This window comes from Hemicordylus capensis, chromosome 4, assembly GCF_027244095.1.
Source record: "Hemicordylus capensis ecotype Gifberg chromosome 4, rHemCap1.1.pri, whole genome shotgun sequence".
Taxonomy (NCBI): domain Eukaryota; kingdom Metazoa; phylum Chordata; class Lepidosauria; order Squamata; family Cordylidae; genus Hemicordylus; species Hemicordylus capensis.
In genome coordinates, this window is record NC_069660.1 from 73791729 (window position 1) to 73807457 (window position 15729).

General features: G+C 41.5%; 1 protein-coding gene across 3 annotated transcripts in view; it reads right to left on the reverse strand.

The window, feature by feature from the left end:
* Positions 1-768: 768 nt before the first annotated feature.
* BLTP3A (bridge-like lipid transfer protein family member 3A) overlaps positions 769-15729 on the reverse strand; it is a 101111-nt gene continuing 86150 nt past the window's right edge. For 2 of the 3 annotated variants that reach the window (XM_053246231.1, XM_053246230.1), the window contains exons 16-21: positions 12023-12171; positions 11764-11914; positions 9289-9554; positions 7887-7995; positions 6907-7010; positions 769-4998 (exon numbers count right to left, since the gene is read on the reverse strand). In XM_053246231.1, coding sequence (XP_053102206.1) covers positions 4873-4998; positions 6907-7010; positions 7887-7995; positions 9289-9554; positions 11764-11914; positions 12023-12171 — 905 coding nt within the window. In that variant the 3' untranslated portion in view covers positions 769-4872. The remainder of the gene's footprint in view (positions 4999-6906; positions 7011-7886; positions 7996-9288; positions 9555-11763; positions 11915-12022; positions 12172-15729) is intronic. The other variant, XM_053246232.1, reaches the window with a different exon arrangement.

Genomic DNA, 15729 nt, shown 5'->3' on the forward strand with positions numbered 1-15729 from the left:
ACGGAATGGATTTTGCATTTTGTTTCAAGTTTGAAATGAAACAAAGTGGCTGAAAAGTTTTGATTGAAACAGCAGTCAAACCGGCTGTTCCAATGAAGCAACTAGAAACACCCATTGTTCCCCATGGGTAGCTCCTAGGGACACGAAAATGAGTTGTGTGGTAGGGCATGATGGGTGCTACCTCCCACACAACCCACAAAAGTAATGGACAAGCAAGCAACTTAACTAATTTTTAATTTTTCCCAAACCCCCATTGGATCCTATGAGAAAAACAGGCCTCCAAAATGGCGCTCAAAACGTTTCAATTGAAACGGGGTTGTTGTGTTTCAAGCTTGAAGTGGCCGATTTTGAGTTGAAACATTTCAATGTCAAAACGTTCTGCACATCCCTAGAATACATGCAGTAGTGCACTGCTTTGTTAGATATTGCAGTACTTTCAGAAATTCCTTTCACTTTGCTCGTCCAAAATTTTCCAACTAATATTTCAAAAAGTGTTAAACAAATATATTTCAGTTGAGCAAGATGTTAATGTTATTTCATATTACCCAAACACTGTTTTAATGGTGGCGGTGGCAGCAGAAATACAGAAGGGTAAACATCAGTGGTATCCAAGGTTGTTGTTAGTATGGAACAATAAGCTACTTTAGAGCAAGCAGCTCTGCTCCTAACTGCGGATGCTACCCTCTGTTCTACCCTTACCTCATTAGCCGCTGAAGATGAAATTGGTATTCTAAATATGAAGCTAGAAAAATAAACTTGAGTGATAAGTCAGCATAAACCAAGGTTGATTTATTTAATTTATAACTTTTAAAAGTGGTTCACAGAACCAGTACAATCCTTGGAGAAAATGATATACTGCAACATAAAATAATCCAATACTGTCTATGGCTTAAATTCAAGTCAGACTTGTACCCATTGTGTTGCCTACACTCATAGCTTTCCTAGTTGGAGTCACAAGAAATTAGAAGAGCCTTACAGTAAAAAGGAACTAAGTCCTTGATATCAGTTATGGCATTATACAATAAGTATTGCTCTTGGCCTCTTAACATTTAAACAGAGCATTGAAAAGGGGCTATGTCTTTAGGAACAGGATCTCAGCTGAGTACTTTAGTAAATATATCCATATTGGCTGCAATGGATTTCCTTCCATTTCTAGTTGAAACTCTTAGTGGAATAAGTCAGCCTTCAGCAGAGGGAAGCATCTGGACAGCATCCACCACAATAAGGCTGATAAGCAAGGCCTTTCTGTGCTATCTGTAATTAAAACCAAACAAGTTACGCCATGCCCTTTTGACATTGCTGCATCTCCTTTACATTTGCCTTATTTTAAGCCAAATAGTAGTATTGGTAACTGCTAGAAAACTAATTTCAGACAATGCTGAAACTGATGGAGCATAAGGAAGTAGGGAAGCAGGCATACTGCAGCTAAACACCCCTTGTGTATGATTCTTCTATACTTGTCTTTCAACACGTCTAACATGCTGCAGAGAAGTAAATGTTTTCAGCATTCACATAAAACAAAAGTAAGCAATAGTGATTTGTATGAAATCTAACCATGTTTGTGGTTAAGACCATCTTGTTTCAGTCTTATTCAACAAGCAGAAGAAAATGGGAGTGTACAGGCTTATTTAAATGTCTTTGAGCAGTTGATCATTGATAGTGTTTAAGAAAAAAGCTCTAATTTCACATAGTATACCTCACAACTAGCAGGTTGCCGGTCAAATTCACAAAGTGTAGGATTAAACATGAGATATTTTGTTTAGTGATGCTGCCTAAGTTATAGTTCATAGAGCAACAGCACTGTTTGTCCCATAAAGGTAAAACTTCCAGACATCAACACCACAGTTCTATTTATGAGGCAAGGGTGATAACTGTAAAGCACAATACTCTTTTGATAAAGAGGGATTTGCCACTGCATCAAAGGAGGACTGCCTACTGGAGTACCCTCCAATGTAGAGAACAATTCACTGTATGATGCTCTAGTACAAGGCCTGAGTTTGAGAGGGGTGTTGCAAAACGGGTGCATGAGAAACAATGTAGCAGCAAAAGGTGATTGCCCCTAGAAAATGAAAAACCAGAAGCTACAGCACTTTCAGTCATGCAAAAATAATCACGGCTGAATTAAAGAAAGTGACAGTGCTACAGTGCAGCCGCAAAGCTTTTTAGAGTTCAACAGCCCTCTGCTAGCCTCAAGGGCTAGCAAATTATTTGAGGCAGCGGAAGACAGATTCCCCCCCCTCCACACACACCTAACAAAAATTGCTTTAGTTGCTCTTTCTGATTCATATAGTGAAGGTCACACAGTGACTGCTCCAGGGCAGACAGATCAAGGCAGACAAGCAGATGTTGGAGACAAAAAAGTCCTATTCTGCAGCTGTAGTTAGGGACTAGCATTGCCATTAAGCTACAAATTGTTCAACAAGTACTAAACAAAAATTAGCTATGGCATACTAACCAATTGTGGTATTATCTATCCAACTATCTGGTTAATGTAAAGAAAAATAGGGCACAATTTATGACTTTCATTGCGTTCCATTCTCTTTGTGAGCAACATATTCATTCCATCTATAGTTTTGAAGGGACATTGTATAACAATTGCATACTCAGACTTTCTGCTATCTTATGATGTGAGCAGTATCTTTTAAAAATACATCTAAAGCTGCTAATAGCCATTTGAAACATTATATAGTCCAAGTAATCAAATATGTACAAGTATTTCCTTCCTAAATGTAAGATGCTTGACTTCTTGAAGGAAAAGAGCTAATTTCGAACTTGCCTCCAACTTCCAGACCCTGAAACACATCAATTTTACAGTAGTCATATATATTTTTACCTAATTATGTGCAATTCTGATTTCTGAAACTTAAGTTAACATATTCACATTCACATTTCTCTTAAATTGTGCAAGAACACAATCAGGTTTATAGTCATAGCTACGTTCTCTCTCAAGTAGAACACTACTGAAATCCAGTGTACACAGCAGTAAAGTATACATCAACTGAATCATAGAGACAAAGACAAATGCAGCCTCTGAATTTGCAACCAGCATCTGGCTTTGAAATATTTGCTATCCCCTTTGTTGTTAGAATATAGAGCACATGTAAAGTATCAACTTGTTTTGCATCCACAAATACTAAAATAGTACCTTAATATAACAAACATCTGGAAAGCCAACCCATAAAAAGTTTGAAATGCATTAAAATGCAAGAGACTCCTATTACAGCCAGATGCTGTGGGTGTCTCTTCAGCAGAGCACAGAACAGGATTATATTAGTTGCAGTTAAACATTGCAATGCCTCAAAGGAAGGATTATCTCCAGTCTTCTTCACATTTGTCTAAGGACCACACAACTGCAGCCCACCTGCAGCTGTTGGACCACAACTCCCATCATCCCTGACTATTGGCCACTGTGGTGGGGATTATGGGAGCTGTAATCCAGTTGGCAGGTTGAAGTTGTGCAGCCCTGGTTGAGCTGTTGAGCCTCTTGTGCTCTCTATGGAACGTGGGTGTATATTCACTTTCTTGACCAGTGCCTGAAACTAACTGATTGAATAATCTTGTACTAATTTAGAGGCTGGCTCTAAAGATAGAATCCCTAGATTATTTTTATGAAGATTTTCTTTCCTCATTGCTTTAATCATTTCCCATTATGTAGATTTCATCACACCTTGCTTGTTGCAGCTGCTTTGTGAAGAAACCCTCTCTAAAATTATGTTGGATATTTTATCATTATGAAAGCACCCAAGAAAACTAGCACTAGCTTAGTGAGTTCCAGAGCTTAACTTTACACAACTTCTGTTTCCTTCATTCCAGATAATCACATAAATAGCATACATAAGTCAAAGCTGCAAAGAAAAGGGTCTGAGTATTCAGCAGTGTTACGATCACACATTAGAACAGTTTCTACCAACATTAGTCTGGATTAGAAGATGTTGCAAGATACTATACATGGTTTATAACGTACCAGATAAGGTACCCAACTATAGTGCATGACTCAGAGTTCTGAAGACCTACTTCCTCTGTGCCTGTCCAAGGTTATCAGTGTAAGTAGAATGTGAAGAAAAAATGCTTCCAACATGTTTTATCAGACAGGAACACAACTTTTGTCAAACAGGCAGTTTCTTGCCAAGCTGTACACAGTAACATTGTGGTGCTGCAACAAGGCAATGGTGGAAGAGGTGGACAATGCGGACGAAAAGACAGGCCAGTGATTTCAACACTCCACTAACTGAGTGTTATGGGAAAAGGAAGGTAGAAAGCCATTTATTAGGAAACTGTAGCTACCCACATTTTATTTTCTATACCAGGACAGATGCTGATGTTTGCATTTCTAGCAAGCTCTTTCCCATGCTGGACCTGCCTTCCAGCCCTATTTTACTAAGTCTTAGGACTTTGGTGCAGCAACCTGAACCTAAGAAATTTACTTTCAATAGCTAACAAGGCCTCAGGCAGACTGACCTTATTGCTTTGGTGTATGGCACGCACATCCCCAACACTACCTGCCACCTCTAGCAGCAACAGAGGAAGCAGGTGTGTGGTGAAGATTAGCAGTTTGTCAGCACCACTTTAAGACAACTTGGACAGGCTAGAAACCTAGCTCTTCCTTGTCTGCTTTTGCTGCTTTAGATTCAACACTGCCATAGTTTAGTAGAAGTGTAGGTTCATGCTATCTAGATCCAGGTACAATGGCCACAAAACCAAATCAAACCCTCCTCTTCCTTTTAATACTTCCATTTCTTGTAATAGCACTCTGTTTCAAGGCATCTGAACTGAAGATAGCCTAGTTTGTTGGCCAAGTAACAAGCAATTTAAAAAAAAATGCTGGTGGTAATCTCTGGTTGCCCTGAGCATCTGTAGCCCAGGCTTCTGCTGTCAAAGCTGGAACAGAGGATCATATTTCCTAATTTCCTGTAGTAGGCGCACTTTGTCCAGATTAGCTTCTGCTAGGGCCCTTTTAGTGACCTGTAGTTCTCTCTCCAAAGCTGGCACTTCTTTTAGCTACAGAAGACAAAATAAGGAAAGAAATAGTTTTCTAAGATGTAAAATGCAGGGCAGTGCTTGGGTTGCAAGGCATTATACCTACACCATTGAAAGCAATAAACCTGAACCCAGTTTAGTGACCTGAGTTGCCTTTGCAAGGCATAGACCAATTTGTTTCCCAACTCGCAAAACAAGAACACATGCTGAGAGATACTATTGTCTATTAGCATCCAGTGATTTTATGCAGTAACTATATAATTTCATAAGTTCTTTAAGCAGAAAATTATTTGGGTTCCAAGTGCTTGTATCATATAATCAAATTTCTAACAATGCAGTCCACACGATCATGAACTGGGTAGGACAAGCACCTTGCAAGCTTCAAAAGCTGTGCATGCTCCCAATTTCTGGTCATCTGTGAGTTAAAAGCTAGGAAGGAGGAGGGGGAAATGGTTGTGTGCATCAAGAGTGCTAGAGAGTGCTAGAAAGAGCCCCTGGTGGCACAGTGGTAAAACTGCCGCCCTGTAACCAGAAGGTTTCAAGTTTGATCCTGACCAGGGGCTCAAGGTTGACTCAGACTTCCATCCTTCAGAGGTCGGTAAAATGAGTACCCAGAATGTTGGGGGCAATATGCTAAAATCATTGTAAACCGCTTAGAGAGCTCCGGCTATAGAGCGGTATATAAATGTAAGTGCTATTGCTATTGCTAGATAGGATGACTGCTGGAACCTCCGCCCGCCTCCTATTCAATCACTTTTCCTTTCTTTGACCTAGTTTTTAACTCACACAAGATCAAAAGTTGGGAGAGATATATATATATATATATATATATATATATATATATATATATATATATATATATATATATAAAAATAAAAAATTTATATGGCACTTTTTAACATGTTGCATGCTTCAGATTTCCTGTCTTGTTCATCTCTCACAAACACCATGCAGGTTAGTTCACTGTAATTTCCATTATTCATTCTGTACACTGCCTAGAGATTTCTATATTAGGCAATATATAAATTCAATCAATCAATCAAAGATATGGGGGAGCCCAATAGGAGAAAGAGTTCTATATTCCTAATTAATGCCCAATGTGCTGTGTTAACTGACAAAAGCAGGAGGCATTTTCTACAGAACAATGTGATTTTCAATACCAAATCTAAATTTGGTTTGATCTTTTACATACTAACACAAACTCTGTTACTGAAGATTGTTTGATATCACTACACAAAATGGTTACATTCTGATGTCCTTTCATCTGTTTTGTTGCTACTGAGGTCATCTATTACACTCAAACGATTTGAATTTTGTATTGATATCTGTTTATCAAGCCTTTGGCTGAAATAAATAAATATTGTGTCATACTGACCAACATCCAGACTAACCCTATGCCAATACACCAGGGTTTTTCTATAATGTGAAGGGGAGAGTTGATTTTCAGAGATCTCCCTTTCACTCTGCAGCCACCTATGCCTCCCAAAACACAATCCCTGAGGGCCCCTAACGCTCAGGGACATATTTTCAGGAGGTTCAGGCAGCTGCAGAGGGAAGGGGATATTTCTGAAAATTGCCCCTCCTCTCTAGTGCATCAGCACAGGGTTAGTCTGGATGTCAACCATGGTTTCCAAATCCCATTTCAGAGAGAAGATTGCTTTTTGTTTTTTTTTTAAAGAAAAGGCTATATTTCTGTATCCAAGGCCTCAGCAAGATGGCATTTTGCAGAAGCCCTTTGTTTTTGCAAATAAATATTAGAGGATGGATGGGAACAAGCAGAGGTATTCAAAAAGAAGCACTTGAAAACTGCATGTCTGCAAATCCTCTCCAGAAGGAAATCAGTATGGATATACTAGGCTTATGTTTCCCTATCCTTTTTTCCGCTTGTGATTGGAAGTTTTTAATTTTTCACAAGGAGATAGGACAGACCTGTATTTCATCATCTACTGCAGAGATTCTCTCTGCTGGGATCCACTGTTTTTTAAGGTCTTCCTGAGACTTTGTCTGTACTGATGAACCTTCCCCCTGTGCAGCTGGAAAATAATGCAGAAATCACACATATGACAATATCCATACCATGGAGATCCTTACAAAATACTTCCTCCACTTTTTCAGACTAGGAAATGGAGAATAAAAGAAGAGAATGTCTGAGCAGCAATTTACAAAAGCATCCAGGCGTACTAGTATCCCTTTAACAACCTTACACAGTAATTCTCAAAATATCTGTTTAAGAAAGAAATATCTGACATTATTTAAGAAATAGTGTCAGCAAAGGGGAATTTAGATAGATTAGAGGTTTCGAGTCAATGTGGCTATTTTAGTTGTATCCCCTTCCAGCCAGGGCCACTGGCATGTAGGGATGTGCATGGACCGGTCTGGAGGCCATTCTAAAGGCCTCCGGTCCGGTCTGGAAATGGGGTCGATTTGGTGGTTCGGCGCCGGGGGGTGGACCTTTAAGGGCGGGGGAGGTGTAGTTACCCCTTCTGCCGCTTTCCCCCCACTGGCGCGCCTGTTTTGTAAAGCATTTGGGGCAGCAGGGTACCTCCCTGCCGCCCCTTCCCCCGTTCCTCGCCAAAAGGCTTCAGAAAGTGTGACTGTGCGTGCGCACGTCACATCTGTGCATCACGTGCATATGTACTTCTCATGTGAACACACACATCTGATGTACATGCGCATGTGCAGTCAGGCTTTCTGAAGCCTTTTGGTGAGGAATGGGGGAAGGGGCGGCAGGGAGGTACCCTGCTGCCCCAAATGCTTTACAAAACAGGCATGCCGGTGGGAGAAAAGTGACGGGAAGGGTAAGTACACCCTCCCCCACACTTAAAGAGCTCCCCTCCCCAGTGCCGGACCACAGAGGTGCAGTTCCATGCACACCTCTACTGGCATGAACTGATCTAGATGATACTGACCTGTTATAAAGAACACTCCATCATCTTTACAATGAATAACAACATTGTCCACTGCTAGAATTATAGGAATAGGACCAGGAGAAGTAGGGTATATTCGAGGACTGTCATCCTGGGGGGAAAAAGGAAAACTAGATTGAGGATAGCTGGGTTGGAGAGGGTTACCAGTTACCAAGGGGTGAAAATTCAGGGCCATTCACAATTCCCTGTCTCTGCACATCCTCGTGGGATATATTCTCTGTTCCCTAGTTCCAGTGTCTATTACCATGAAGGTGCTTCTAAACAAACAACAGTTGTCCCAGAAGCTTTTGGGTGATATCCAAAGAGAAAAACACCACAAAGTACCTCAAAGAAGAGATATTTATTAGCACAAAAGCCTGCTTGGGCATTGCTTTTGGTTTTGCATTACAGGTATTGATTACTGCTAGTTCTGTGAGAACTGTGGGCATCAGGCACAATGCTCTTGATACTTAGAACTCACTTCCATTTGAAAGCACCCTTAGATTTTTATGCCTCTCATCTTCATTATTCCAGTTCTTTCCCAGGTTTTCAAAGACATGATCTTGATATGCATAGCTGGACTTCCTTGGCACTAACTGGGAATATTTTGGCATATGGTACCCACAGGAGGCGGAGAGCAGGAAACGGGGTGCCTGACATCCAGACCAACTCATTAATTCAGCAGTTATTGTAAAGGAATACTTAATTTCAGTAGGACTACTCAGGAGTAATTTGGTTCAATGCTGCTTGCCCAGTGTTTAAAGTTTAGCAGGGTTATGGCACAAGTGCCAGAATTCCTTTTAACATGCTGGAGAATCAGAAGAATGATACTTTATATATATGGGAGCAAAGGAAAGACAAACCATAATTTGACATATCTGAAAACAGTTACGGACCATGTCTGCTCAGATCAGCTCTACGTTGTTCATATCCATATTGGTCATTTGCAAGATAACAAAAACAACATTTCTGTGAAACTAGAGTCTTTCTGTCAAACACTGTGAATGCCTGAGGATGGTGAACTTAAAGCCACAACAATATCAAACACACAGAAAGGGATAGGATCCTAACTCTGAACTGAAAACCAGGTCCAGATTGTCTTGGTTGATACACAAGCAGCAAAATTCAATGTACACTGAATTCATTTACATTTTTCCTGTTACCAGCTAATGCCAAGGTTCATAAATGTCAGGCAAAGTGGCCTGTTAAATATCTCTTAAATTACTACTGTGCACATTCTATGAACTTATCCAATGGAGCCTAGTCCCTGCAGAAGAAAAGTCACAGGGGGAAAAGAACCACCAATATGAAGTTGAGTGGTGGATCTGAAAGGGATACTTAGTCATCTCTGAAGATACTTCAACACAACCCCATTCTAATGTTGACAGCACATTCGTGCACACACCTTCAGTGTAATCTTGGCATCCACAATTTCAATCTTCATGGGAATAACTTCAGGGATCACCTCATCCTCAAGGAAATATCCAAGGCTGGAAAGAGAGGATGTCAGCAGCTCTGCATGATAGCTATGGACTAGCAAGTGGAAAAATCCATTTTGGACAGCCAGAGGTGAGTGCACGGCAGCACTTGGTCCTATTTCAAATCGTAAACATACTTCAGGCTCAGTCTGGTTGGTTTCTGTGGCTGCAGGCCTCTCTGAATTTGGATCTCCTAGAAGCATGAAGTGAATGTAATGGGAAGACTGCAAAGCTTACACTTTTGATAATTAAACAGTAATAGTCATATTTTTGTTGCTAAAACATGCAGTTAATTACTTTAGCTAGTGAAAGATGCAAGTACTATTCAGAGATTCCATGCTGAGTGATTTTAAGTCCAAATTCCTTTGGACCATCAGTTTCTCTGATAAAAATCACTACAGAGTTGATTTCTCAAGACAGTGGCTCACATCAGTGTTCCCTCTAACAGAGATTCCCTGATGTTGTTGACTACAACTCCCAGAATCCCCAGCCAAAGGCCATGGCAGCTGGGGATGCTAGGAATTGCAGTCAACAACATCTGGGAATCCCTGTTAGAGGGAACACTGGCTCACATTATCTGCCACTTTAGGAGGATGGAGCAAGAGCTGCGCCCTTGCAAAGAGCCAGGGCAATTGCAGTGTTGCAGCATGGCTCTACAGTCCAGCATGTGGGAAGAGGGATCGGGAAGCAATTTTTGACCCTGAACGCCCCAAAGCCCTCAGAGACCTGTTCCTGGCAGCGAACAGGGCTTTTGCAGAGAGGAAAGGGAGAGCAGCAAAAATCCCTCCCATCTCCTCCTCCCTGCATGCTGGGCTGCAGAGCTGCCGCTAGTGTTCTGGTTCCCTGCAAGGGCTGAGCTCTTGCTCCACCCTCGTAAAGCTGCAGAGATTGTGGGCCAGTTACAAAAAGTAATTTATTCTCTTGCCTTCAGCTCTCTTATTTCAAAATTAAATCTCAGTGAATTCAATAATCAAAGTTATTAAGTTTTATTTATACAAATACAATCTGATATTCATCAGTTCAGTATTTAGCTCTGCTCCTCAGAGAAATTTAGCGTTTCCTCAGCTAGCGTTTCCTTTCGAAGTATCTTTTGTATAAACCAAAACCCTTCCAAAATACCAGTTCAGTTTTATCCTATATTGTGTTGTGCCCTCTAATGGACAATAGATGTACAACTGGAAAAAGAGGTATCAGCATTAAGGGCAGTGCTACTAAACCAAAAAGTCCAAAGACTCAAGGATAGCACATGAAAAGCAGTCACACAAGTTTTCTCACATGGCCAGAGGTTCACAATGCAGCCCTACATACCCACACCCCATTTTAAAATCCAGTGGTAGTCTGGTTACTGGGTGGAATCTATAATGCAAATAGAGAGGCGCCATGGACTGATATGGCAAGAAATAAGTATGTGAAGTAAGGCATATGCATAACCATATCTGTAGGCAAATGAGATATTTTTTAAAATTTGTTTATTTATTTATTCAATGTATATACCGCCCTTCCAAAGTGGCTCAGGGCAGTTTACAACAAGGTAAAAACAATTAAAACCAGTGAACAGTTAAAATCAAAACTATAAAACAGAATAAAACCAATTAAACAATTCAACAGCTAAAAAACCCTGGAGAACCAGGGCAACCATTTAAAACAATTTTAAAACAATTTTTCAGTCATTTAAAACCCTAAAAGGCCAGGCCAAACAGATAGGTTTTAAGAGTGGCAGTGGTTAGAGAATGGAAGCCTCTCTCATAGGAAGGGAAAGAGTTTCTGATCAGAAACTGGGTTTCTGATTTTTTAAAACAAAATTATAACAGTGCTGAGCCCAGTAACATGTGAAGGAATATAATACCGATTTTTGAACATGTGCACAGTCAGTTCCTCACTTCTCAGTGACCACAGCCCAACCGTACACACCTGAGGTTAAGAGATCAGGGCTTCCCATAAACCTGAGTCCCAGCATCTTCCTCTTTGGAAATTATCCACTACCTTCCTCCAGCCCCTTTTTGTCTGCTTCACATTAAGTATTCAGGCTTTCACTTATGCTTCTACATCTTAGCACAGGCAATATGCCTGCTGTTGGTGGAAAGAGCTGTGGAATGGTGAATACTTTTTCTATGGGCTTCCACTTGTGTATACCAATGAGTTCCAATTGAAGACCTGCACCCTGCTATTAGTTGTCCATATGGAAAAATTAGTTATTTTATCTAAAGGCAAACATTTTACATGTATACACAGAAATGCCTACTTGTTCATGCAGAGCAAAAGGCGAGTAGACCTTGAGTGGGAAGATAACACATTATTATTATCCTTTATTTTATTTATTTCTTTGATTTATATACCACCCTTCCAAAAATGGCTCAGAGTAGTTCAATTTTAGCCATAAGCTCCACAGGTCAGTAACATACCTGTGCATTCACTCTGCAGATAGTGCCACATACTTATATTTCCTAGGGATTCAGTGGATACCTCCATAGCCTGAAGGGCAAGCGTCAAATCATCTCTTTTTGTTTCTATCACACAATTTAATTCATTCATTTTCAGCACCAAAACAGAGACCTAAACAGCAAACACAAGAACAATTACTGAATGCTTTAACATGTAGCTGCTCTCTCAAACTCCTCTCAGAGAAAGTTAGCTAAAATAACACAAAGTGGAGGGTCTGACCAGCTGGGGGCTGGACTCCTCTTCACTCTGAGAACGTGAGCTGTTGATATATGTAGATCCTTTTTCTTCATCTGCCATTGGACTTGCTAGGTTGCCTCCATCATCAAGGATCTGGGAATGTCCTGGGACAAGCGGATCCAGGCTAGGTTCTGAAGAAGAATTAAGAAGTTGAACACTTTTGATTTCAAAAGCTTTGATCTCCATTTTTGTACAATTGTAATAGCATAAATTACATTGTCAGATTATTGAAATATCTGATGTCATTACACACCTGGACAGGATTTTATCGCAAAATAAGTATTTTTAATTTTATTCATTCATTCATTCATTCATTCATTCATCAAACTTATATACCGCCCCAAACTGTCATCTCTGGGTGGTTTTTGCAACACTGAAGAAACCATGTTTTAGAATATGATCCTCCTTGCAAGAAGATTAACTGGATATTCTAGCTTTCTTCAGACTTCATAAAAAACTCAGAGTGCTGTGTAGTAGTACAGCATTCCCAAGAGCATACTCTGCAGTCCACCCCAACACTGATGCTCTCAGAAACCCTACCCATCCCTATCCATGGTTACAGCATTTATCTCTAGTCTCGCCTCACCCCTCACTTGAGGCTCTCATAACCCCCACCCACCACTGTCCCTGATTACAGAATTTGTCCACAAAGACTAGCACTGTACTCATGCTCAGATTCTTCCTGTGATCAGAAAAGCTGGAGGAAGTCAGGGTTCTGAGGATATCAGAGTCAGGAGCTGGGGGGGGGGGGGTGGGACTTCAGAGCACTCTCTCAGGAGCTCTGTATTCACATACAGCTTCCTTACTTTTTATATCTGAAGAGGGCTAATGTTTCTCTTACAACCCTTTCTGTACAAATTCTAGTATGAATTCCCAGGGTCCCTACAACTGTGCTCCCCCCACTTAGCCATCAAGAGGTAGTGCATTTTGAATACACAGCTCTGTTGTAACAAGATACTTTTGTGAAAGCAGGCTGCAAAATTTTGTAAAAAGTGTGGGCTGGGGCCAACGTATTGTTTTGGACTCCTGAAAAAGAGACTCCTGCTCACTAAACCATTGTTGCCTAGTAATTTGGCTGGGCCTGGTACAAGTATGTGTATTGGGTTGTCCAGAGGTGGGGAGGCAGGGGATGACTCCGGGCAGCTATACCAGTGGTGATGGGGAATCAACAAAGATATGGCGTTATGGCATTGATAGGTCAGGGCGACATTACAGAGGAAGGGAATTCAGCAATTTCCCCTTCCAGCAAAGAGGCCTACCACCTCTGATCTTGGAGAGCAGTGCCAACAACCCACAGAACCTCACCTTATTACTCTGTAATGCCAGGTCAGTTCAAAATAAATCAGATCATCCATGATTTGATTATGGATGAAGGAGCCGACCTGGTGTGCATCAATGAGTCCTAATCAGGAGAGGCTAGTGGTCTGGTTTGGTCCCAACTTATCCCAGTGGGTTACTCCGTGGAGGAGCAGGTGAGTGGATGTGGGCAGGGTGGCGGGGTGGCTGTGGTCTATAAGGATACCATCTCCCTTACCAGGATCCCTATCAAGGATTTGGCCTATACTGAATGTGTTTACCTTACTACTTACTTAGTACCACGAGTATTATATACCGCTCTTCAATAAAATTCTCAAAGCGGTTTACATAGAAAAATAATTAATACATTAAAAAGATGGTCCCCTGTCCACAAAGGGCTCACAGTCTAAAAAGAAACATAAGGTAGACACCAGCAACAGCCACAGGAGGGATGCTGTGCTGGGGTTGGATAGGGCCAGTTGCTCTCCCCCTGCTAAATATAAGAGAATCACCACTTTAAAAGGTGTCTCTTTGCTCAGTTAGCAATCTAAGGACCAAGGATAGACTCGGACTTCTGTTGGTTACCGATCACCCTGCTGCTCAACAGAGTCCCTAACTGAGCTGAAGGACCTGGTTGTGGAGATGGCACTGGAATTGCCCAGGTTGTGGATGATGGGGGACTTAAATGTTCATTTCGTGACTGGGTTGTCACGAGCAGCTCAGAAGCTCATTGTGACCATGACAATTATGAGCCTATCCCAATTGGTTTCAGGACTGACACATGATGCTTGTCACACACTCAATTTGGTCTTTTGCTTTGATCAGGGTGGTGCTCCGTGGGTGGGGACTCCTGTCATCTCCCCATTGTCATGGATGGATCACTACCTGGTTAAGGTAGAACTTGCAATCACAACCCAGCTCTGCAGGGGTTATTAGGTTGGTCTGCCCAAGGAGATTATTGGATACAATAGGATTCCAAGAAGATTTGGAAGGGTTAGAGTTGGCTCTGCAAGTTATTCTGTTGATGCTATGGTGCAAACATGCAATAATGAACTCACTAGAGCAGTAGACACAATAGCTCCTAAACATCCTCTCCAACCTGCTCCAAAGTCTGCCCCGTGATATTTGAAAGAACTACGGGAGCTGAAGCAGTGAGGTAAATGACTAGAGTACAAGTGGAAGAAGACTCAGCATGAGTCTGACAGGTCGCAACACAAAGCATATTTGAAGATCCATGCTCTGGCAGTGTGGGCAGCAATGAAGCAGTCCCTTTCTACCTGCATTGCTTCTGCAAACCTATGTCCAGCAGAGTTGTCTAGGGTTGTGAGGGGGCTAGTATGTGCCTCCTCCCCCTTAAATTTGAATCTGTAACTATCAGTCACTCACTGCAATGTCTTCAATGAGTTTTTTGGCAGATAAAATATCTCGTGTTCGAGGCCGAACTGGATTCTACCGTTACTGCAGAGCCTATAGTGGAGACGTCCAGCAACTCCTCTTATAAGATTAGATTGGATCACTTTCAGTTTGTGACTCCTGAGGAAGTGGACAAACTGCTTCAGACTGTGCATCCTACAATCTGTTCTCTTGACCCCTGCCAACTTGGCTTATCTCATCTGGTAATCATATCATCAGAGAAGGTCTGGTAAATATCACAAATGCTTCTCTGAGAGAGGGCAGGATGCCTCCTTGTCTTAAGGAGGCTATTATTAGACCTTACTTGAAGAAACCTGCATTGGATCCCTCGGAGTTAGCTAATTACAGACCCATATCTAATCTTCCATGGTTGGGCAAGGTGATTGAGTGGGTGGTGTCCTCTCAGTTCCAGGCAGTTTGGAATGATAAAGGAAAACCTTGGTATTCGCAGCAGTTCAGTTCCCAGCTAGTATACCGAAACAGCAAATATCAGGTAATTGAGGCTATGGAACCGTGGGACTTAGGTTCATAAGGGAGCAAATAGAACTAAAATGATGGTTTATTAAAAAAAGAAAGAAAGAAAGAAATTGGCCAGAAAATGGCCCAAAATCAGGCGAGAATGGCTCTTCCCCCCCCCACCATTTTCCTAGCAGCAGGGATTGGGGCAGAGGAGGTGCATTTTATCTTCTAACATCGCCATGAAGACGGGCAAGGTGGCGGGGATTGCCAAGAAGGAGGTGACACATTTTTCCTTTAAAAATCACCATGGAGGCGGCCGCAGCAGCAGGGACTGCAGCAGAAGCATGAAACAGATAACGAGGCAAATATGTATTTGGGCGAAATACAAAGTGCTGGTTATTACCTACAAAATCCTTAATGGCTTAGGTCCAGGGTATTTAAGAGAGTGCCTTCTTTTTCATGAACTCTGTCACCCATTATGATCTTCTGGAGAGATCCAGTTGCTGCTGGCTGGTTTGGTC